The 24096-nt window shown below is 38.9% G+C and overlaps 1 protein-coding gene across 3 annotated transcripts in view; it reads right to left on the reverse strand.

Annotated features, from left to right (window-relative positions):
• The window catches only part of ERC2 (ELKS/RAB6-interacting/CAST family member 2), a 596359-nt gene that overhangs the window by 283310 nt on the left and 288953 nt on the right, over nt 1–24096 (reverse strand). For all 3 annotated transcript variants that reach the window (XM_063121300.1, XM_063121299.1, XM_063121298.1), the window contains one exon: nt 22411–22604. In XM_063121300.1, the coding sequence (XP_062977370.1) occupies nt 22411–22604 (194 nt within the window). The remainder of the gene's footprint in view (nt 1–22410; nt 22605–24096) is intronic.

The raw sequence follows: 24096 nt of genomic DNA on the forward strand, positions 1-24096 counted from the left end.
CTGAGAAGCCCAGAGCTATAATTAAGAGGCTCGTCATTTTTACATCTTTGCCCCCTACAAAGTCTTTTATCTTTAATTTGGAGTTTAGAATCCTTACCTGCTTATCAGATCTAGTTTTATGTGAATTATGACTACTAAGACTACTTGTTACTCATTGAGCAACATGACTAAAGCCTATAATCAGCCATCTGCATCACCTTCTTTATTCCATTTTATAGCACTATAAATTGTGTCTAAGCCCTCAGCATGCAAAATACCCAGATTAATGTCTGCTTTTAAGAGGAAGTGACTCAAATAGACCCACCAGAAATGACAGTGTGTATGCAATTCTTTTTGGTCGACTGCAAGTTTTTATTTCAAAGGCAGGCAAAAATATTTAAACAGCTTTTTGTTGTCCTATTAAGTTAACAAATCTTGGTTAAGCATTACATTAAGAAGCACAAAAGGTACACTAATAGAAGATAATGGGAACTACACTCCCCTTTGAGCCAGCTGGCTTCCTCTCCTATTACAAAAATATTATCGGGTTGGATAAGGAATCTCCCTAGCTCCTAAAGGCACACAAAGCAGAATATTTAAGAGAACAGATTGTCCACCTTCCACAAGTACTTTTCAAAACAGAGGATGCAGGAAGAAGCTGCCAGTTGTACTTACTACTGTAACAGCCTCTTACAACCTGCTTGTTTCCTCAAAGGAATATTGAACCATAGCATGTAAAAACCCGGGGTCATCCCATAAAGCTGATTGGTGGGAGATCCAGGACAAATAAAAGGAAGAACTTCTTCACACAACGCATAGTTAAATTATGGAACTCACTACCACAAGATGTAGCGATGGCCACCAATTTGGATGGCTTTAAAAGGGGGTTGGATAAATTCCTGGAGGTGAAGGCTATCAATGGCTACTAGCCCTGATGGTTGTGTGCTATCTCCAGTATTCAAGGCAGTAAGCCTGTGTGTACCAGTTGCTGGGGAACATGGATGGGAGGGTGCTGTTGCACCATGTCCTGATTGTTCATCCCTGGCCTATGGCTGGTTGGCCACTGTGTGAACAGAGTGCTGGACTAGATGGACCCTTGGTCTGATCCAGCAGGGCACTTCTTATGTTCTTATGTTCTGCCATATACTCCAGTGCAATAATGACACCTTCATACTTGTAGACGAGCATGCACAAAATGGGTAGACAGGAATTTGTATTGTCTTTAAATTTCATTATCCAGGCTTATGGTGGTGACTAACAGAGAATGAAAAATTGAGAAGAGTCAAGAATATATGGTTCTGCAACTTTACACCTGTTTCCTATGCGTATTTGGCGCATCACTGGTTCTCTGAAATTCAGAAGATGGCCCTTATAGTAGATGGAACTGTCAGCATATTCAGTGATCCATAGAATCAATCTCAAATTACTTTACATTTTATGTACAGTTTCAATAAATAGGGACAACACAACATTTGGATGGGATATTACCATTGAATCTTGTAAGGGTCCAACTGGGAAAAATAGCACAGTAGGAAATCTGAATCCACTATACCTTCTTCTTTTTTTACTAATAGGAGCTAGGAAACTCCCTTATACTGTGTTAAACTATTGGTCCATCTAGCTTAGTATTATCTACACTAGAGTGACCATATGGAAAGGAGGACAGGACTCCTGTATCTTTAACAGTTGTATAGAAAAGGGAATTTCAGCAGGAGCCCTGTCTTCTTTTGTATCTGGTCATGCTAGGCAGGGCTCCTGCATCTATAACTGTTGCGATAAAGAGGGAATCTCACTAGGCGCTGCATGCATAAAAATGACTCCTGCTGAAATTCCATTTTCAATACAACTGTTAAAGATACAGAAGCCCTATCCTCCTTTTCATATGGTCACCCTATCTAAACCAAGGGTACGCATTCTTTTTGGGCCCATGAGCACATTTGACAACCTGTCCTGCGGCACCACCACAAAATGGCTGCCATGGATGGTGTGGGCAGCCACAAAGGAAAAGTAACCTGCCCAACCAACTGAGCACAAGGCAGAGGTAGTGTCGCAACCACCACACATTAAACAACTCTTTTGATCCCACAGCTTTTAGCACCATTTTTCTCCTCCCCACTCCTTTTTCTTGGTGGTCTGGCATGCTGCAGAGGAAAGCATCATTCTGCAACTGCCCACTGCCTTCATTGTAGCCCAAAGGCATTCATGGAAAATGAAGATGGCAGCAGCTGGAGGCCCTCACTTTGCTTGCCAGTAAGAAAATGTGTTGATTTTATTTAAAGAGTGAGAGGGCTAAGGGGCCTTGGAAGGCATCAAGAAATGTGTTCATTAGTATATATCAGTGCCTGTGGACACCATGTTGCCTACCCCTAGCTTACTGGGACCTTTTGCATGCAACATATGTGCTCAACCACATATTCAAACCTCTTTTAATTTCTATTGAAGCCAAAAGGGTGTCTTGTAAAGACCTTCCATTGATATGTTTTCATTTTCAGTCTTGCCCTTTCTTTGGCTAATAGGCAGTAAGGAAATGTGATAAATAAATAAGGCAACTATTTTACCAAAACAAAAAAGGCCTATTTTCTTGTCCTTAACATGTAGGTCTAAATAATATATGAAATTAGTCACAAAAAGATAACTTACAAATATGAGTCTTTTTGAAATAAAGCTATTTCAGTGATGGCTGTAGCATTCCATATTCTCCAAGTGACTTATTATAAATAAGTCAATTTTTATACATGGAAATCCTTTGAACATCAGTTCTAGCTGCATTTGCAACTATCAAATGGATGTTTGACAAAACTGCAGAAGGCTCCAATGTTATATTTAAAATTCCCTTAGACCTTGGCTTGCACATCTCATTGAGTTTTACTCTCCCACACAAATGATTAGGCAGACCAACAGCACAGGCTCATGGGAAAATAGCTTACTATTCTATTGAAATATGTTCTTATACCATATGTAACTATATGAGAGTCCTACTGTTATACCATAAGTTCTTACTTTACCATTTACTGTATTCTGCACACCAAATGTAAAAGAAATACATTTAAAAGAAAAATATTGTATCATTCATAGCTCATTTAAAACTACTCAAAGTTAAAAAACAAAAATAAAAGAAGCAGCTAGAAAAGCATGTAACAATTATAAAGGAGCTCTTTCTTAAACAAAGCACTGATACTAATGGCTATACTTGCTGGGAAACCTTAACACATTGCTGGAATTCTCCAGTAAACTAAGTTATAAACTAGTAGCTTAACCTAGACCCTAGGGAAGAAAATTGGCAGGATTAGGAGGACAGGTTTCTTTAATTAAGCCAATAATTTTGCTAGGCCAAAATAACAAAGCAGTGACTTACAGGACAGATAAGTTCTTCACATGTGATTTCTTTAGTTTTTCTTAAATATGACTTTGTTGTATGTTAAAAGTTAGACTATATATGTCAAAAGCCTGTCCATAAGTGTCAGCTAGCCTCCTTCCTTCTAGCTTCCCTCCTTTCTCTGTCTTAGTCATGTAAGACATGTTGTTCTTCTTGCTATTGGTTGATTTGCTCTGACATCACAGTGAGACTGTTACTCCTAAAAGTGAACCAGCTGCCTAGTCCTAGGCTTACAAGTCCTTTTGTGGCAAAAAAGGGATGATACAGGCCCTAAAGGTCACAACTCAATTGGTTGAGCTGCTCTGATTTGCAAAGCCTTCAGTCAAATACAGATAGCTCTGACATAAGAACTTAAGAAGTGCCCTGCTGGATCAGACCAAGGGTCCATCTAGTCCAGCACTCTGTTCACACAGTGGCCAACCAGCCATCAGCCAGGGATGAACAAGCAGGACATGGTGCAACAGCACCTTCCCATCCATGTTCCCCAGCAACTGGTGCACACAGGCTTACTGCCTCAAATACTGGAGATAGCACACAACCATCAGGGCTAGTAGCCACTGATAGCCTTTGCCTCTAGGAATTTATCCAACCCCCTTTTAAAGCCATCCAAATTGGTGGCCATCACTACTTCCTGTGGTAGTGAGTTCCATAATTTAACTATGTGCTGTATGAAGAAGTACTTCCTTTAATTTTGTCCTGGATCTCCCACCAATCAGCTTCATGGGATGACCCCGGGTTGTAGTATTTTGAGAGAGGGAGAAAAATGTCTTCCTATCCACATTCTCCATACCATGCACAATTTTGTACACCTCTGTATCCCCTTAGCCTCCCTTTTTCCAAGCTAAACAATCTCAGTTGATGTAACCTTCCCTCATAGGGAAGATGTTCCAGTCCCTTATTCATCTTAGTTGCCCTTTTCTGCACTTTTTCCAGCTCTATAATATCCTTTTTAGGTGTGGTGACCAGAACTGTACACAGTATACTAAGTGTGGTCGCACCATAGATTTGTATAAAGGCAGTATGATACTGGGTATTTATTCTCAATTCCTTTTCTTATAATGCCTAACATGGAGTTTGCCTTCTTTACAGCGGCCGCACACTGGGTTGACATTTCCATCAAGCTGTCCACCACAATCCCAAGATCTCTTTTTTGTTTGGTCACTGCCAGCTCAGATTCCATTTTTTGGCCCCAACGTGCATCATCTTACACTTGCTTACATTGAACTGCATCTGCCATTTGGATGCCTACTCTCCCAGCTTGGAGATCCCTTTGGAGCTCTTTATAATCCCTTTGTGTTTTAACAACCTTAAATAATTTGGTGTCATCAGCAAACTTGGCCACTTCACTGCTCACTCCTAATTCCAGATCATTTATGAACAAGTTATGAACAAGCCAGGATTCGATCATTTTTGTCTGTCTCTTCTGCCAAGACGCTTGTTCATGCACTGGTTATTTCACGGTTGGACTACTGCAACCTTCTTCTCTCTGGCCTTCCTTCTTCTCACATCAGTCCGTTGGTTTCTGTTCACCACTCTGCCGCAAAGATCATCTTCTTAGCTCGCCGCTCCGACCATGTTCCTCCGCTTCTGAAATCTCTTCATTGGCTTCCAATTCACTTCAGAATCCAATATAAACTTCTCCTGTTAACCTTCAAAGCTTTTCACGGTCTAGCTCCTTCCTATCTCTCCTCTCTCATCTCACACTATTGCCCCGCTCGTGCTCTTCGCTCCTCTGATGCCATGTTTCTCGCCTGCCCAAGGGCCTCTACTTCCCTTGCTCAGCTTCGTCCATTTTCGTCTGCTGCCCCTTACGCCTGGAACGCTCTTCCAGAACATTTGAGAACTACAAGTTCAACCGCAGCTTTTAAAGCTCAGCTAAAAACTTTTCTTTTTCCTAAAGCTTTTAAAACTTGATGTTGTGCAGACTTCTACTGTTACTTTCTACTGTTAGTCTTTCCCTACCCTGTGCCTGCTTACCCTTCCCTGTACCTGTTTGCATTCTCTTCCCCTCCTTATTGTTTTACTATGATTTTATTAGATTGTAAGCCTATGCGGCAGGGTCTTGCTATTTACTGTTTTACTCTGTACAGCACCATGTACATTGATGGTGCTATATAAATAAATAATAATAATAATAATAATAATAATAATAATAATAAGTTGAAAAGAATTGGTCCCAGTGCCGATCCCTGTGGGACCCCACTATTTACTTCCCTCCTTTGGGAGAATTTACCATTTATTCCTACTCTCTGTTTTCTGTTCTCTAACCAGTTACTGATGCATAAGAGGACCTCTCCTCTCATTCAATGTCTACTAAGTTTATTCAGCAGTCTTTGGTTTAGGACTTTATCAAAAGCCTTTTGGAAGTCTAAGTAAACAATGTCCACCGGATCACCCCTGTCTACATGTTTGTTGACATTCTCAAACAATTCTAGTAGATTAGTGAGACAGGACTTGCCTTTGCGGAAGCCATGTTGATTCTTCTTCAGCAGGACCTGCCCTTCTATATGCTTACTAATCTTGTCTTTAATAATGCTTTCAACCAATTTACCTGGAACAGATGTCAAGCTAACTGACCTGTAATTTCCTGGATCCCCCCTGGATCCCTTTTTGAAAATTGGTGCTACATTGGCCATCTTCCAGTCCTCTGGTACAGAGGCTGAGCTTAGGGACATGTTCCATCTTTTTGTGAGGAGGTCCACAATTTCATATTTGAGTTCTTTGAGAACTCTAGGATGGATACCATCTGGGCCTGGTAAATTATTTGCTTTCAATTTGTCAATAAGGTTGAGAACTTCATCTTTTGTCACCGCCTCAGTTCCTCAGACTCCCTACTTGAAAACATCAGTTCAGGCACAGGCATCTGTCTTGTATTCTCTGCAGTGAACACTGATGCAAAGAATTCATTCAGCTTCTCTGCAATTTCCCTGTCCTCCTTTAGTACTCCCTTAATTCCATTGCCATCCAGCGGTCCAACAGATGTGGAAGTCTTTGATTCTGAACTCTAGCTTTGAGTTAATTTTATTTAGTAATTTATTATTGCATTTCTATGCCGCCCAATAGCCGAAACTCTCTGGGTGGTTCACAGAAGTTAAAACCATCAAATACAATTTAAAGTATAAAACAACGGATAAATATAAAACTCCAAATTACCACATGGTTAATGTGGGGAAGTTTACCCACTTCTTAAAAGTGATGCCCATTATGTGTAATTCTGTGGGTGCTTATCCCATGTTACTGTCACTGACCTGTTCTGTTGCTCTGATGTGAAAACCTATCCCTCCATGCACTGCATTGCTCCTGTTTTTCTCACTACTTTGTAGATTTAGGGAAGCAGATGGTTAATATGTTCTCACAGTGTAAAAGTTTATTCATACTGATAATAGTGTTATTTCAATGAGGTCAGTAAAAATATTGTGTTTAAAGTATTACTCACACCTTAAAATAAAAATTAATCACAAATACACAACCCTACCTAGGCCCCTCATCATAAAACCTACAGAGAACTGTAACCTCAGCCATATGATTACAGATTCACATTAAATAATAACCTCTTATTATGCACTAGAGCAAGGCCCCATTCTTAGACTCCCCAGCCCCCCCCACACACACACCTGGTTCCTTCCATTTCTGCCTAGTATATTCCAGCAATAAACTGTGAGTCTGCAATAAAACAAATATCTTTTGTTTATATATTTACATTTTTTTCAAAAGAGCAAAAACTAAATGAATATTACAAAACAGCACCATGTACATTGATGGTGCTATATAAATAAATAAATAATAATAATAATAAAACAAACATTCTCATCAGAAATTGCAAGCATCTAAATCTTTCAAAAGATATAAAGAACACTTGGAATTGAAATCTGAATTCTTAAACTTAAAATCTGAAATAATTGAGGGGAAAGCAAGAGAAACAAGAGTGCAAGTGATCAAAGTGTGTGTAATAAGTACGTGCAAGGAACAGGGATGCACATGCACGCTCCGACTCCTCGTCACTATTCTTGTCACCCTCCATGTGTAGAGGGAAACTGTGCAGAAGAGAGGTTCTTCTATCAATGGAGTTTCTCCATGCAGTTTTGAAACCTGGACAAATGAAGCTCTAAATCAAAGAATCATAGAATCATAGAATAGTAGAGTTGGAAGGGGCCTAAAAGGCCATCAAGTCCAACCCCCTGCTCAATGCATGGAGCCTCTGCAGACAGAGGAGGTTGTGTGCTGCAGAAAGCCACTCTCCACAACTCTCCACATGTGGAGACAACGAGGAGGCAACAGACTCCTTACACTAATGGTGGAAAATCACACGATATTTGCATTCGTATTGGAGCTGAGACCTGTTGGATACTTGCTAATTTGTTGAGTGTTCCTGAGCATACAGATGCATGACACTTGCAATTTGTAATGTTAGATGGGATATGTATTGCTATAGATACAGACAGACATACACGCCAAAAGATTAAAAGATTAATCAGCACCTAGAATGTACTTCTCAGGATAATTTTTAGCTAATATTATCTTCTACAGTTGAAAACTGTTTTTTGTTTCTAAACAACCAGAAAGGCATTCCATCTGCAGGATCCAGGATTCCACATATACATCTGAATGAGTACAAAGGTGTGTTGCACAATGGAAGTTAATTCCAGAATCTAGCACCACAGATAGTCAGTGTTGTCAGGACTGAGAGCACTGATCACTGATTGGTCAAAAGTTGACATGCCCAGCTACCACTTGGGCAGGGAACAGTCATCTATGCAGAGAATCAGAAACATTATGTTTTTAAAAGTTTTAGTAGGGGTGTGTGTGTGTGTGTGTGTGTGTGTGTGTGTGTGTATATATATAAATTATTTGAATTTTATTACACATATATTAATCACATGACATCAACTTAATATACCACAATAATATAATTAAGAAACTAGATAAAGTAAAATAAAACTATCTCGTTCACCCCACCCCCCCACCCCGGGACCCTTATTCTCCTTTCCAAAATTGTAATGTATCCGGCACCGGTTTACTCCCTTTCCCTTTTTCCAGTACAAATTTAACAAATGGACTCCAAAACTCATCAAAGCCATTTCGTTTCAATAATCCTCTCTTAACTTTAATACTACACATAAGTTTGTCATTAATAGCTATATCCCAGACTTCTTTGTACCATTCTTCTATTTGATAATCCCTTTGTTCCTTCCAATTCCTGGCAATTATTAATCTAGCTGCAGTTAATAAATTGTTTATTAATTCTTTACTATTTTGTGTACATTTAACCCCTTCATGTATTGATAACAGTGCTGTCCTTGGCCCTAACTTAACCTTCCATCCCATTATATCATTTATCTCTTTGAATACCATTTGCCAAAACCTCTGAATAACTTCACAAGTCCACCACATATGGAAATAAGTGCCTTTTTCCTGACAACCTCTCCAACAATATACAGAATACATTTTATCCGTTTGATGTAGTCTTACTGGTGTTAAATACCACCTCCATATCAATTTATAATAATTTTCCTACCGACATAGTCTTTAATAAACGTTGGTTCCATATCTTTTCCCACTCATAACTACTCAACTGTTTTTCCATATCTTGATCCCATATCATTTTGTAATGCTCATGTTGTTCCATTCCCAGCAAAATCTTATATAAAGCACTCATTATACCCTTACTATCTTTCCACCTCCCTCTTCCCTTAGCATGATTAACTTTTCAATCTCCGTACTTTCCCTACACTTTAAATTCTCCTTTTTCCATTTTTTTGGTCCATTGTTCTAGTTGTATCGACTCCATCCAGGAATTTTTCTGTCTCCCTTACTATCTCCTTTATTTTCTCTTTATTATCCATCTTTTCCATCCAATCTTTTAATTTATTTACTTCTCTTTCCCTTAATTCTTTTTCCAACTCTTTCTTTAAGTTCTCAGGGAAATTCTGCACCATTACTACTGGAGTTAGGGGGGAGATCTTTGGCATTAATTTTCCTTTATATTTGGCCCAAATTTCTATAATATTCTTAGTTAAAATACTCTCAATTTCTTCCATATCTTTTTCCCCAAAATTATTTTAAAAAATACTCTCCAATTTATACTTCGTCTCTGACTCTAACCAATCTAAATCTTTGGATCCTCTTATCCCCTCTATCAAATATCTTAATTGATTTGCAGTATAATACCATTTTATATTTGGGAGCCCTAAACCTCCAATCTTTTGAGGTTCATACCATATCTTTTTGATGACCCTTGCTTTTTTATCTCCAATGCAATAATTATTAATTACAGTTTGCCAGTACTTCAATTCTATTTCTGACATTTTAATTGGTAACATCCTAAATAGGAAATTGATCTTTGGTAAGATTTTCATTTTAATGTATAAAATGTATTTCATTTTATGTATAAAAGTATTATTTATACACAGAAAACCTGGGCTGACACATATTTGATTCATCAGTGTTCTTTACTATAAAATAAGCATTTTAAAACATTGTACCTCTACGTGGCAGTGATGGGAAACTCCCCTCAGCTTTTTTTCAGAATTGGTTTGGTATTAATGCACTTGCTAGGTGAGCATGTAAAAAAAAAAAGCTTGTCTGCTTTGTGAGAGTTCTCTCCCACTCCATAATGCTGGCACAGGGCAGAAACACACCATCATACTGCCTTTTGGCAATTGTAATCTGGTTTCATCAGCCGTTTCACCCTCCCTCACCACATCACCCTCCCAAAACAAACACAGCTAAGAAGAAGAGAGCATTGTAGATCTGGATGTAGGATAACAACCACATTAAAACCTTGGCAAGAAATATTCAAGAGAACTGACCCAAATGGAGACGAAACTAGAGAAGGGCAAACTTTGCAACATTTCTTTTGGAACTTGGAAATAACCATTATTCACTCTCTCTCACACACACACACACACGCACAGAAAGATTCAGGTAATTTTTCTGAACCACTCCAAGGTCTCTTGATAAGCTCTTCCTATCCCTGTAGGAATGAATAGTTCCTAACTGGAGCGTGTGGGTTGGGGGTGGGGGTGCAGTGGGAAAATCAGGAGTTTGGAAGAGGTGTCTCACCTCAGCCCTCAGTGGAGGACTGGCTCACCTTACCCCATCCTCTGATATGTCCCTGCAGGCAGGTTTTCCCGCTACAAGGAAAGTCAATGATGAGAAACAGCTGCATTTGTTTGCAATGGGGCATGAGGAAAATTCTCTACAAGAGCTAAATCAAAGGATGGGAGAAGAAGGACCAGCCACCACTGTGGGTCCCTCATTTTCCCACCAATTTTGCAGCTACAGTGTTCCCCTCCTCCTTCTCCGGTCAGCTTAGCTTTCAAAGCATACTAGAGAAGAAGTTAGGGGCTTTAAAGCTTGCCTCTTCTTTAAGGTTGCTTCTATCGTCCCAGCATCTCGCCTCCACACATGCTCTCTCAACATCTGATCCAGAGGGTTGAGGGACCCTCTGGATCAGATCTGGGCGAGGAGGGGTCTGCAGTAGGGGGATGGAGAATATTCCATTGTGCAAGAGGGCCTCTGTTCCCATAATATGGGATTTCACCCAAACTTCTTGGTCAATCCTGCCCAGCATCTCTAGAAAATATTCACCAAACAAAAAGCAACTTGGTGTGGTCATGTACTTTACAGGAATTCATGAGAGTTCCCTCACGAGTAAGGTATTTCCTTAAGAATAAGGGGTTAAGATTAAAGAATTTGGGTACTAAGCAGCTCTGTTCCATCACCTGGCCCAGGGAATCCTGAATACACATGCGCAAAGTGCATTCCCAGGTGGAAAATAAATTGTGGGGGGAAATGGCAGTCAACTTGTAATACAGTTTAGCATAACAAGCGGAACAAATTAATGTACTGAACCAGGCAATTATGACTATTGGCAAGATCGCTACAAGTATATACATAAAGAAATATATCCCTCACAATAGGCCAGTATTAGAGCTAGATCCTTTGAGATATAAAATTGTTGTTTTCAGAATTTTTATTTAATTTAGTAATGCATTTTCTCCAGGTTTTCACACTTGTCTGTGTCTGTCCAGAGTACTAATTGTTCATTTTTTTCTGGGTTAAGCATAACAAATGTCAGATACATGTGAGAGGCAAAATATTTGCCTCTAAGGTGGCAGTTTGTCATACATGTTCAGCTAAGACTATTCTGAACACTCTCTTTTCTGAGGGTGCAACTTGAGCTTTCAAAAACCATCTAGTTATCCTTTCCTGTTGATAAAATTAACTCAACTCTTGGTGACCAGCCAACAAGAGCCAGTTCCACTGGAATAGATGTGGACAGTAATTTACACAAGCTCTATCCAAATGATTATCTGAAGTCCCCCCGCAGTCTATAAAAATACTACTGGATAAATCTATCACTCACTTTTCTTTCAAGTTACACTGAGAGATTTCAAATTTTCGCAGTCATACAAATGCAGACTGGAAATGCTGCTATAGCTCTAAGTTAAATAAAATGTGCCCCTCGGCCCAGCTGATACCTGGAACCCTGCCGGCAAATAAAAGCTTTAGATGACCAAAATTATCCACCTGGGAAACATATGCGAACAGATAGATTTCTTCTTTTCTTCATTCCAAAGATTACAAAAACTCCAAATGATTTGTGAAAAGGCATACTTTTGTCTAGCTCTGACAATGGAAGACAGCTGCTCCAGGTAAAAATCAGGAATGTGATGGAGGAAAATAACTAGCTTGGAAGACTTGCAGAGTGCCCCCAGCCCATCACCCATCCCCATCCTAAAAAAGGAATCCTTTCACCCACATTTACACGTCACATTTGCAAACTACAGATTGAATCATAATATAAAGTTTAGTTACACATTCTATTAATCCTATTATAGTTTTCTATGCCTTTTGATACCATTAATCATTACCATTAGTCTTGGTACAGAATATGAAAAAGCATTGTACGGTACTAGTCTTGCCCCTGGTAAGATGTCAGTCACGCGGCCATGGCTACCCCTATCAGTTCAGAAGTTAATTAGAGCTGGCTGATGGGACCTACTAATGAGAGCAGTGTGAAGGACATGGACAAAATGGAGTGCATCCAGAGAAGGGCATCTAAGATAGTGAAGGGTGAAAACCAAATCCTATCATAAACAGTTGAAAGGGTATCAGAAAGAAAACGGAGCAGAGCTGTTCTCTGTTTTTACTTGCGGTGACTTCTAAATGGATGGAAATTGCAGGGAAGCAGATTTTGGCTAAATATTAGGAGAAACGTCCTAATGCAGGGACGGGGGGAAATTTTAGAGCTAAATTTGTTCACTTTAGGGCTCCATCACCACTATGAAGCACCATTTTGTTTTTGTTTGTCAAAATGAATTTGGGTGTACGTCAAGGTCAATGGTGACCACGGTGGAAGGTGGCGGGGGGTGCACGTAGTCCACAGGTCAAGTTTTGCTCACCCTTGTCCTAATAGTAATAGCTGTTCAACAGTGGAACACGCTGCCAGGGAGGCGGTTCTCCTTCAGTGGAGGGCTCTAAACAGAGGCGGGACAGTCATCTGTCAGAAATGCTGTAGCTGCATCCTGCATTGTAGATTCTACACTGAGACATGACCTCCCATGTCCCTTCCAACTCTTTGTTTCTAAGCCATAAAATGAACTCAGAGAAAGTTACAGCAAGGCGTGCTGGAAAGAACACTCAATTTCCCTAAAACTAGCCACTGCAATCACACAACAAGGCCACTCATTTTTTATGCTAATCAGCTAGCTCCATCTAGTAAGATGAAAAAGACTACTGTTCATTTTATTTCCAGGAAACATTCACTCCTGTGTCCCACAAAGTTACACTGTGACTTGCTAATATTGCGTTATGATGCTGGAATGCTTTTACATTATGCCTCGATTGTCAATTCAGCGGTTGTCCAATCCATCTATTGAGACAATGCATCCCATTGTCAAACTTGACTGTATGACCATCAGGCACATCTTCATAAACCAGAGGTTGAACTACTGTAATGCCCATCATCACTGATATTTTCTTCTGTTCTGCTGACTCAGCTCATATGCAAGGATGGTGCTAAGAAAACACCATCATGATTCTAGAAATTCAGGGAAGGCTGAAAGGACCCTGCAGTTTGGGGAGAAGTTCTCTTTTCTCCACTCAGAATAAAAGGCAGAATTAATAATTTTCCTCTGAGATGTCTTGAATATGCACTTCTCTGTTTGATTCCAAGAATGCACGGGCTACATCACAATGTATACGAGTATCCTAGGGTGAAACCACTCTTAATTTACCAATATGGTCAATTTATTATAGCAACTGCTCTAAAGAGATGATATCAGAATTTCACATTTCTAACAGTTAGAAATCTTATACTCAGCATTGGCTTGCACGAACCTGGTGCCCTTCAGATGTTCTTGGAGTACAACACCCAACATTCCTGACCATTGACCATGATGACTGAGGCTAATAGGAACTGAAGTTCAAAACTTAACATATTAATGTTTCCTTAATCTAGTTGGAAATACCTTTGCCTTTTTTTTCTGTAGAAGAATTGATGGCTGATATTTATTTATTTATTTATTACATTTCTATACCGCCCAATAGCCGGAGCTTTCTGGGCGGTTCACAATCTTGTGGTCAAGAAAAGAATCCCAGATCATTTTTCCTATCTTTTATTTGCAGCTAATGAGTTATCAGCAAACAGTAAATGTTTATTCTTATAGTTCCTGATTCTCCACTTTGAACTTTATTCTATTTTTGTTATTCTAGTCACAAGACTATCCAGTTTATTCTGCATAACATCCTGACTTCTAACATGACGTCATTACAGTTCCTATCTCTTGAAATCTGTTTGGGTTAGTTGTGTATTTGTTTGTTAATTTATTCCTTGCCTTTTCTCCCAGGAGTTCAAGATGACACACATGTTTCTGTCCCCCACTGTATCCTCACAACAATCCTGTGAGGTAGGTTAGGCTGAGAGTTGGTAAGTGACCCAAAATCATCCATTGAGCAACACGGCTGAGTGGGGGATTGAACCCAGGTCTTCCCAGTCCTAGTACAACATGCTAATCAGTGCACCACTCTAGCTGTCTTATAACATGCATGGAGGAAAATGCCCTTAACAAAGTTTAACTATCGAAAATAGACAAAAGACAAGAATATTCAGTGTGTGACCAACCATTAAATATTTCAAAACACTGTGATAGTCTTAAGTATTATCCATAGAAGTGCCGTTGTGCCTTTAGCTTCACTGTCAATTTATCATTGCCAGTTTACAATGATGAGTTTTTCTATCTCCATATAAAATACTTTAGAAGATTTATTTTCTCATTTGGAAACAGAGTGACCAGCAAGCTCTTACCATACCCAAACAAAATTACGTAAATAAATGAAAATAAATTAGGGATGCAGGATGCAAAGTTAAATGCAAATAGCCAGTGGAAATTATGTCCATCAATTTATAGATGAAGAGGACCTGATAAGTGAATGGCATGAGAGAATAAGATACCAAAGGTACTGACCTGGATGTCAAGCTGGTTGGAGCAGGGGTGAAAGCAGCCATTTGGAAAATAAACACAAAAAGGAGGGAGATAGCAAGAGAATAAAGGGAGGAAAAACATTAGTTTTTCAACATAAAGTGAGCAGATGTTATATCAGCAGTCTATTTTTAAAAAGGAAATCAACAAACAACATTAGTGTACAGTGTTTCTTTGATGAGTGATGAGCAAAGTAACACTATAAGAGGAAGTAATCTTGTTGATTATGTTTTATGGAAAAGCTACCTTAGAATATGTATACATCCTCATTGTATACACATATAAGTGGGACACAATGAAGTTGGTGGCAGTTGTTAAGAGAGATGTTTGGCAGGAGGCATCCATGTTGGTTTTATTTTAGAAAGCATTGTGTGGACCAACATGTATTTGAGGATGGCTCATACACAGCAAGACATCTTCACCCATGAAAAATAAAGGAAGCTAAATGGCTTGGCTAGATGTTCAAAGAGTTCTCTGCCAGAGATTCTCAAGTACTGATCACTTACACTGATCAAAGACACCACTTTTTCCCCCATAGAAGTCTACCCTTTCCGAAAGCTGAGAGCAATCTTTTTCAGTCCTAAGAATAAGACTAATACTTCATCACTGAGAATATCCAGATGCTTGATAACTTATTTTGTACAAAAATATTTAACATGTCCTTTCAATTAGCCAAAACACATACAAACCCTTATCTCAAACTCAAAGAGTCCCCAGAGCCATCACAGGTGTGCATTCCTGCACCACTTTGCAAACGGTGATTTATTTGTTTTTTAAACATCAGAAACAGCTACACCACTATTGGGTACGCTGTTTCTTTTATTTTAATCCCTTTCTTTTTCTTTAGCTGAATTGTCTGCAGACATTTCAAGTTGGAGCTTCTCTCCCAATCGTCCTAACTGAAAGGTTGTTGTGAAGGGCACATATCAAAACCCTGCACAGGTAAGTAAAAGTGTAATAAAAAGAAGCTGTAAAACTACACTTGTCTAAACATGACAGAACCGGGTTGCTCATATCAGGAGCCATTCTGCTTCAGAGAGCCACAACACCTTCTATGAAAAGACCTGATTCCATGTAACTTGTGAAATATGTTCCTTGTTTCATCTCTTATATTTATTTAGGGCTTTTTCTCCCACTCATAATTTGATGTTAGCTAGCACCAGTCCAAATAAAGTATGTTTATTGTTGAATCTCCCAAACTTTGTGCACTTTGAAAGAACAAAAGAAATAAAAAGCAGAAAAGAATGGGCAATATTATTGGTATAGGCAGCTCTGGAATTGGCATCGACAAACCTCACACGGCTACTAAAGGCTCACAGCTGCTGATCTCTGCTCTGTATTGAAGCCATCTGCCCATTCCTCCTGGCTTGCTTTTGAGTGGAACAGGTGGCTGTGAGCCATTCGCCATTTTAAATTTTCCACAATACCCACAGAGTGACCAGGGGCACTGTGCAAAATTTTAAATGGTGGGCAATTCACAGCACTGCTGCTGCCCTCCACCATGCTAGTGATGAGGCCCTGCAGAAGGCACTGTGCCAGGAGCCCCTTCAAACCTGTAGCTGGTCCTGTAGTATAGTGGTTATCTGTTACAAGATATAATAAGCTTTGGCATCTGATAATGAAAGGAACTTCGCATAGATACACACAAGTGTGGGGGCGTCGGAAGCTTTTTCTTTCTTATATCATGGGTTCCACATCCCTAGAGAATGTTTTAACATAAAGTAAGACTAAGCTTTAGTGGACTAAGCTTCAGAGGGCCTCTTTTTATCTTTCCTTTCCATCATTAGCAGACAACGCAAGCTCAATTGGGACTACAAGATTCAGCTCAATTTTGGGTCCATACTTCCCTGAATAGCACCTTTCCTCTACAACAAAAAGAAATTTCTGACAAACATCTCCTTACAGGGATTTGCAGCTGTGCATAAAAGAACTGAGGTAATTCACAATTGCACCCTGACTTCAAATGTTGTAGTTGAGAGTCATTAAAGAGAAACTGATCTTTTTTTCTTTTTTTAAGCAAGATACACTCATGGCGTCTTTTTACCTTTTGCATGTTAAGACAGAGCAAATATGCTATTAATCTCCAATCTTATATGCACAGGTAAACTATGCTGTTTTCTATCTCTACTATAGTTTAAGGCCAGTGGTTACTCAATCCCATCAGTGACTAAAATGACAGTTAAACCATCTGCCAATTGAACCTTAGGTCTACCACTATTGCGGAACATTTCCACTAAGTCGTCATCACAACAATTAAAGTGCAGGAGCTATACTAGAGTGACCAGATTTAAAAGAGGGCAGGGCACCTGCAGCTTTAACTGTTGTGATGAAGAGGGAATTTCATCAGGTTCCCCATATATACAAATGACATCTGCTGAAATTTCCTTTTCAATACAACTGTTAAAGTTACAGGAGCCCTATCCTCCTTTTCATATGGTCACCCTAGAAACTCATGATCCTCCAGATAACTGGACCCACTTCTCCCATCATTCCTCATCATTGGTTATGCTGGGTAAAGCTGATGGGAGTTGTAGGCCAAAACATCTGGAGAAATAAGTTGCCCACCACTGCTTTAAAAGAAAACATAGTGAAGCAGTTCCAGAGAGAGTCTGGGGTGATCTCAAAAAAAAAACCACCGGTGGGGAGTCAGTTTTCAGAGGACCAGGATGTTAAATTAACCTGAAGAAAGTATAGAAATGGATGGCAGCAGCTGTGAGGGAGGGAAGTACTCATCCTGATGCTTCTACAATGACTGGTTTAGAAGCAGGTGTGGTGAGAGAATATCAGGAGGAAACACCAAGGAAGCCAAGAGAGAGCTGTTTGCATGTGGGTTAATTACTCATTGGTACAAGCCCAGTACTCCGCTAACTACTCCAAACAAGCTAAATGGCAATAGCTGCAAATGATGAAGGAGCTTGTGTCAAACGTGTTTACTCCTTTGGAAGTATTGTCAGATCATTCAGTAGACCAGACATTCTCACTTTATGGCTGTAGATAAGCATGGACAGCAGGAAGGCAGTACTGCTGAAATTGCTAGAGAGACTGGAGTTAATAAGTAGCCTCCACAGTACAAGGAATCATGTAACCAGAGATCACTACAGGGTCTGGATTGAAAATCAAAACAATTTACTGTTCTTGCCCAGTCATATCATGCTCCTCAGACATATTGCTCACCAGGTCATTTTAGAAAATATGCCACCCATTTTTGTCCTGTTTTGCATACATCTGAGATTCATTTCTCAGAATGAAATTAGAGTAAAACATCTAAAATATCCACTAGAACCCCTGCCTTTGCTCTGTAGTCTGTGGACAGTAAATTGTTGAAACGGCTCTGTATTATAAATGATTCAGAAAGTTCACATAAATCACACACACACAAATCTCATGCAGGAAATCACATTCATATGCACGAAGAAAGGCATAGGATCCTTTCATATAATGTCTCTCTCTGCATTTGATTATATTGGGCAAACTTTAAAAGCTAGTTCCAGTGAAGGCACAAGATGTTCTGTTTTGCTAAATTTCTCTCAAATCAGAGGATCTGGGGGGAAATGGGACTTAAAAAACAACAACCAGTGCCCAGTTGCTTAAGGTGGTGAGTACTTGCCAAACTGCATTCATTTCGTTATGCAGCATTCCACAACGTTGCTGAAAGGATGCCACATGCGCATTTTCAAGATTGCCCTCCCAGGATACAAGAGAGCCACAGAATCACAAAATAGAAGACAAGAAGATTAACTTAGGAGGAGCAGTATAGCCATGCTACGGTTCATTCGGCCTTTTAGCAACACCCAACACCCTCAAATAGCAATATCTTGTTAGACGCTTCTGGCAGGCAGACAGAGAAATAGCGCAAGGCTTGCACAATTCTTTTTAACACATGCCTGATAAAAGTAGAAAACGGAGAAGGCTCACAAAATAGCAGAGGGGAAATTATTTTGTTTGTCACTAAGTATGTTACTGCCAAAATCCAGCAGCTATGCTATGACAGTCACCTAACTCCGTTTCACACAGGCTCAGGTACAATCCTTAGAAAATATTTATCCCAGCAACAAAACACCTAATTTGAAGGAAAACATATGGACAAGGAGCAAGAAATACGAAACAAATGCGCATTCATTGTGAAAAAAAAGTAGTAATGTGAAATGGTCCTCAGAGACACATTGCAGGAGGATGGTTAATGTAAATTGATTAGTTATTTCCTGGAAGAATGTTCTGGTCAATAGCTATGCAGGTAAGTACATATGGACAATATACTGTATTATGCATTTTGAAAATGCAGTCATTTACGTAATTCAGTTTACTAGAAATGATCCATCCTTCATCTGTGTACATGAATATATTTGCATATATACATGATGATAAAAACAAAACTACACCAAATATGGCATTCAGGAGGTTTCATTTGCAGACTTGTATTCCAATGTACTCAAGAACATAGTTTTACATTTAAAAAAAACACACATCTCTGGCATTGTCTAACAGGTATGCAGGAACTGCTATATTAAATGGTACATGTGTTTCTGTCTACTACTGTTTTTCACATTTCATTTTAAACACACAAGAAAGTGTAATGAGATATACAATGCTTCTATAATCTGTAAAGGAAAATATCTCTGAATTCCAAATCTGCTTCCAGAATCTTGTCAGAGACCATGGCTAGGTCTGGCGATATCCCTGGGATCGCCCCGGGATCATCCCTGTGCATCCACATGACGCACAGGGGATCCCGGAGGCAGGGAGGGATGATCTCTCCATTTCCCCGGGATAGCCAGGGCGGCTTTAATCCCGGCTTTTCCCGCGGTCTCAGGATCATTCCAAGACCGCAGGACATGTGGGCAGCTGTCCTGGTTTGTTCCCGCCTCCTCACAAGTAAATGTGATGAGCCGGGAACTGGGCCCGTTGGGGGGGAGCACAAGGTTTTGTTTTTTAAAAAATTACCTTTGTGAAGGAGCACTCCTGAACTTGTCTTGAATTTAAAAAAACAAAAACAAAATGGCAACCACGACATCCTACATCCTCCCAGGATGTTGCATGCCGTGTGTAGACTGAGGGGGAGGATCTCGCGGTCATCATATCGCGTGATGCTCCCCCTCCACCACCACCCAGTGTAGACATGCCCATATACTGTCTTTCTTTTTGTGATAGAAGTTACAACTATCCGAGAGTAGTCAATACAGCAGTTTTTAAGGATGCTTTACAGAACCTCCATGACTTATAATAATGGAATCATCTCTTTCTCTCCAATCCTAATGAATTAACATACTCTGTACAGCACCATGTACATTGATGGTGCTATATAAATAAATAAATAAATAAATAATAATAATAATAATAATAATAATAATAATAATAATAATGAGGTTCTGCTCTCGTGAATATGGAGGATTTATGCATCCAAAATATTTCCCCTGTTTAATCTTTACCAGTACAACTGCGAATATTCTTTTTAGTAGAGACATTACTGAACTCCATTTTATCCAAGCTAAATTTCTAGCTTCAACAGCCTCTTGTGTTAATGAGTCTTAAGGAGAAGTGGTAAAATATGAAAGCAAGATAGTGTAATTGAATGTTCGATTGATATAAAAATGGATGACATGGGTTTAAATATTCAGCTCTTTGAGCACCACTTAGGGAAGGTTCTCAAAACCATCACACACAAATACTATAACAAAGCTAGCCTGTGCTCTTTAAATGTGGAATCATAAAACCATAAATTGTAGACTGGGAAATAATGAGACATTTTGTTTGCAGGATATCATTTGAAGCTGCAAAGTTCCTGAAATGGTTGTGCCTCTCTGATCAATGTAAGCAGTGCCTTGCCCTCTTTTCTGAGAAAGGAACACTTATATTAGGAAGTATTCCAGTTGCTCTTTTCATACATAGAAGCAGAAGCAGGCGTCTCTCTACCAGTCCCACAAAAGCAGATACAACAGTAGAACCTCAAGGTACAGGAAAGTCCTACCAGAGGCATTCGCATCTTGGAAATAAGCTGCAGAAACAAGCCTCAGAATGGATTAAATTCAGAAATTAAAGCAGTTGATGCATAGAATTATAGATAAGCAGTAAGAGACTCCTGAAGCAGTATATTGTAACCATACACATCTTTCTCTAGCCAACCTACACTGCAGTATCTTTTGAATACATCGCCATTTGGCAATTAGTATGTGCTACAGCTGGAAAAAAGGAGAGTTCCAGTGAGTGGGTGAAGGCCTGCCAGGTAGTGGGTGAAGGCTTGCCATTTCCTGCTCCGTCGATGCCATCAGCATCGATACTTAAAATGGAGCTCTGGCACTACGCACCCCTTTGGAACTATATAGCTTTTCCTGAATGCACAGAATATTTAGCAGGCTGCTGATTTGATGTCAATAGACATTGGCCCATCTGACAGACGTTGAGGAGTGTTGGAGGGGAGTGCGGTGTCGTCTTCTTTTGTTCATATTTTCAAATGCTGTAGGAGACGGTACTGTGGAGATTAGAGCCAGTAGTCCCAGATGGATGTCATTTATTGCAAAGTATTAATTGAGGGGCAAGAAAAGAGAAGGGAGGTTGAGAGAAACCAGTTGAAAGGACCAGCTATATCATGAATATCATAGGAGTTTGGGAGCGCTGCATTTTTGTCACTCTCCTTTTTCCATCTTTTTTTAAAAAAAATCTGGGAGAGTACTTGAATAGCCAGGGCAAAATGAGATGGAAGAGGAGAAAGAGACGAGTGATCAGAATGTGTGAAAAAATCTGGCATCTTGATCACTTTCTTTTTTAAAATGCAATGTTTAATCTTTCATTATTATTCATTATTTTGCATCCCTTATTGGTCAGGACCATTAATTACTTACACTATTTAGACAATGCAAAGGATGGAAATTTGTGGGTTTTAATACTGCTGCAGTATTAAATACTGTATTTTACTGTCCTCTGAGCCACAGGACAGGTCTATACATCTAAACAAACGTCTTTTATTATAATTTATATCTGAATCTATTCCAGTTTGTTAAAATCAGCCTTCACTTGTAGTGTCACAAAATAAAAATTCTTGCCAGTCTTATTCCAATATTTGAATGAAATGCTTTTGTTAATATAACCTAGCAGTAGCATTGGTCTAAGATGGCCTCATTTTATTGACTCCATCCCTTTTTGCAAGCCACAACCTAGCTAATTACTCAATTTGTTCCTTTTGTTCTGAGTGTAAATTTTTACATTAAAAACTATTCCTCTCAATGTACTGAGATAAATTTCTATTTTCATTTTTATTCCATAATGTACATAATTTTTCTTCCTTTCTGTAAAACCATTAAAAAATAGTCTTTCTTTCTTTCTACACTACTGTAAAGAAATCCTGCATTTCCAAAAGAAACAAAGAGCTGTTTAGCCTACCAAAACTGTTCCTGGCCTTCAGAAATATTTCAGTAAATCAATACATTCATTCCCTGGTATAACACCATGAATAGCTGATTGGGTTTTGTTTGTTTGTTTCTCTTACACACTTCACTTATATGTTTTGTCATTGTTTCTCCTGAAAGATGATTGTAAAATGCATTTGTGAGAAAACACAAACAATGAGAAATTTACCTTTCTAGTTCAGCAATTTTCTTATCTTTGTCATTTTTTTCATTCTCGACTTCCTTGAGGATTTCTAGAAGCCTGTCGACTTCAGCTTGAGCTTTGCCACATTCTTCTCTATAGTAGCCTGCCTCTTTATCAAGCTGCTTCATTCTGTCAGCAAATTCAGGGTTCATTCGTGCTTCCTCCTCAGCTTCATGAGCCTGTTGAATTTTTAAAAAACATCACCAACATTTAAGATATTTTGACAATACTATTCTATAGATCCAGATGATGAAAGGATTTATGGGTATCCTGTTAGTTGGCAAGGTTTCCTCATTGATTCCTATAGCAGGGCATTGGGGGAAGGATCATTGCAAGGACTTTTGGGAGGAAAACCATAAGTCCCTGCTTTAGAAAAGAAAATGTTAAGTTTTGCTTTCAATGGCAAAGTTCTTACTTTTGTTTATGAAAGGAATACTGAGCAATTTACTTAATATAAACCAGCATATAATATGGTTTGATTTAATAACCACATTAAACCATTTATGAACAGTTTAATGCAAACTAGTTATTTTAGGCAAGAATGAGAATACATTCAACACACAGTATTACCCAAAATCCATTTTTGTTTTTGTTTTTGTTTTTTTCAATACTGCAAATACTTAACCTGAAACATAAGAAGAAACAAGCCCCTTGGTGGAACAGCACAAATAAATATACCTGGCAAACACATGCATGGGTGGGTGGTCAGTTCACAAAGAAAGAATATGATGAACACAACAGAAAACAAGAGTGCAAAACCCAGTCCTGCTCCCATTAAAGCTAATGGTGAAACCCCATTAATGTCAATGAGAGCATGAATGGGCCAAAGTGTTTAAAACATTAGACTGAAGTAATCACACACAGATGTAAACAAGAATGCACTGCAAGGCTTAGCCTACCCCTTGTTTCCCATTATTCCTAATTGGCATCTTCAAAGAGCAGGCAGGGAGAAAACAAGTAGTTTAACCGCAGTGCACATTAAACACACATAATTCAGAGAACACTTTTTTCAATGTACACAAATACATTTTAAAAGATTAAGGACACTCAGAAGAACTGCATGTCCCTCTTCTATCTAACAATATAGAACAGAGGCTGGTTTTATTTTTTACTTTTATAGATCTCTATATATTTATTATTTCAGGGAATAAACAAGCAAGCAATAAAACAACTGTAGGTTAAAATGAAAGGTAATGCTAACATCTACTTGTAGGAGGTTGACATTCTTTGCAATGATTTAATTCTTTTTGGTTTTCAACAAAAGTCTTGAGATCAAGTAAAACTTTTTTAGGATGAAGAAATGGGCATAAATCAGTTAATTAAAGTATTAATGGCTTTTTTCCCTGCATGTAACATATCGTTTAAGCATGAGGATAATTTAGGAAATTGTTTAGTTTGAGCGGATTTCTTATTCTCAGGCAACTTCAAATGTGATGAATTTTCTACCATGGACGTATAAGAAAATGCATGCAAATCACATGTGAATCATTTATCCACATTGAAACAGATGTGCATGAGATTTGCCACATTTTATAATGTGCAAGTGATTTGCACGCTCTCCTTTCTACATGGAAGTGTAAAAGATTTAGGAAACTCACCATGTTTGGAGTAGCCCTAATTTTAAATATAGGAGGGAAGCATTTTCTATGTAAGTAAAACATAATGTACACC

Source organism: Elgaria multicarinata, chromosome 3 (genome assembly GCF_023053635.1).
Source record: "Elgaria multicarinata webbii isolate HBS135686 ecotype San Diego chromosome 3, rElgMul1.1.pri, whole genome shotgun sequence".
Taxonomy (NCBI): Eukaryota; Metazoa; Chordata; class Lepidosauria; order Squamata; family Anguidae; genus Elgaria; species Elgaria multicarinata.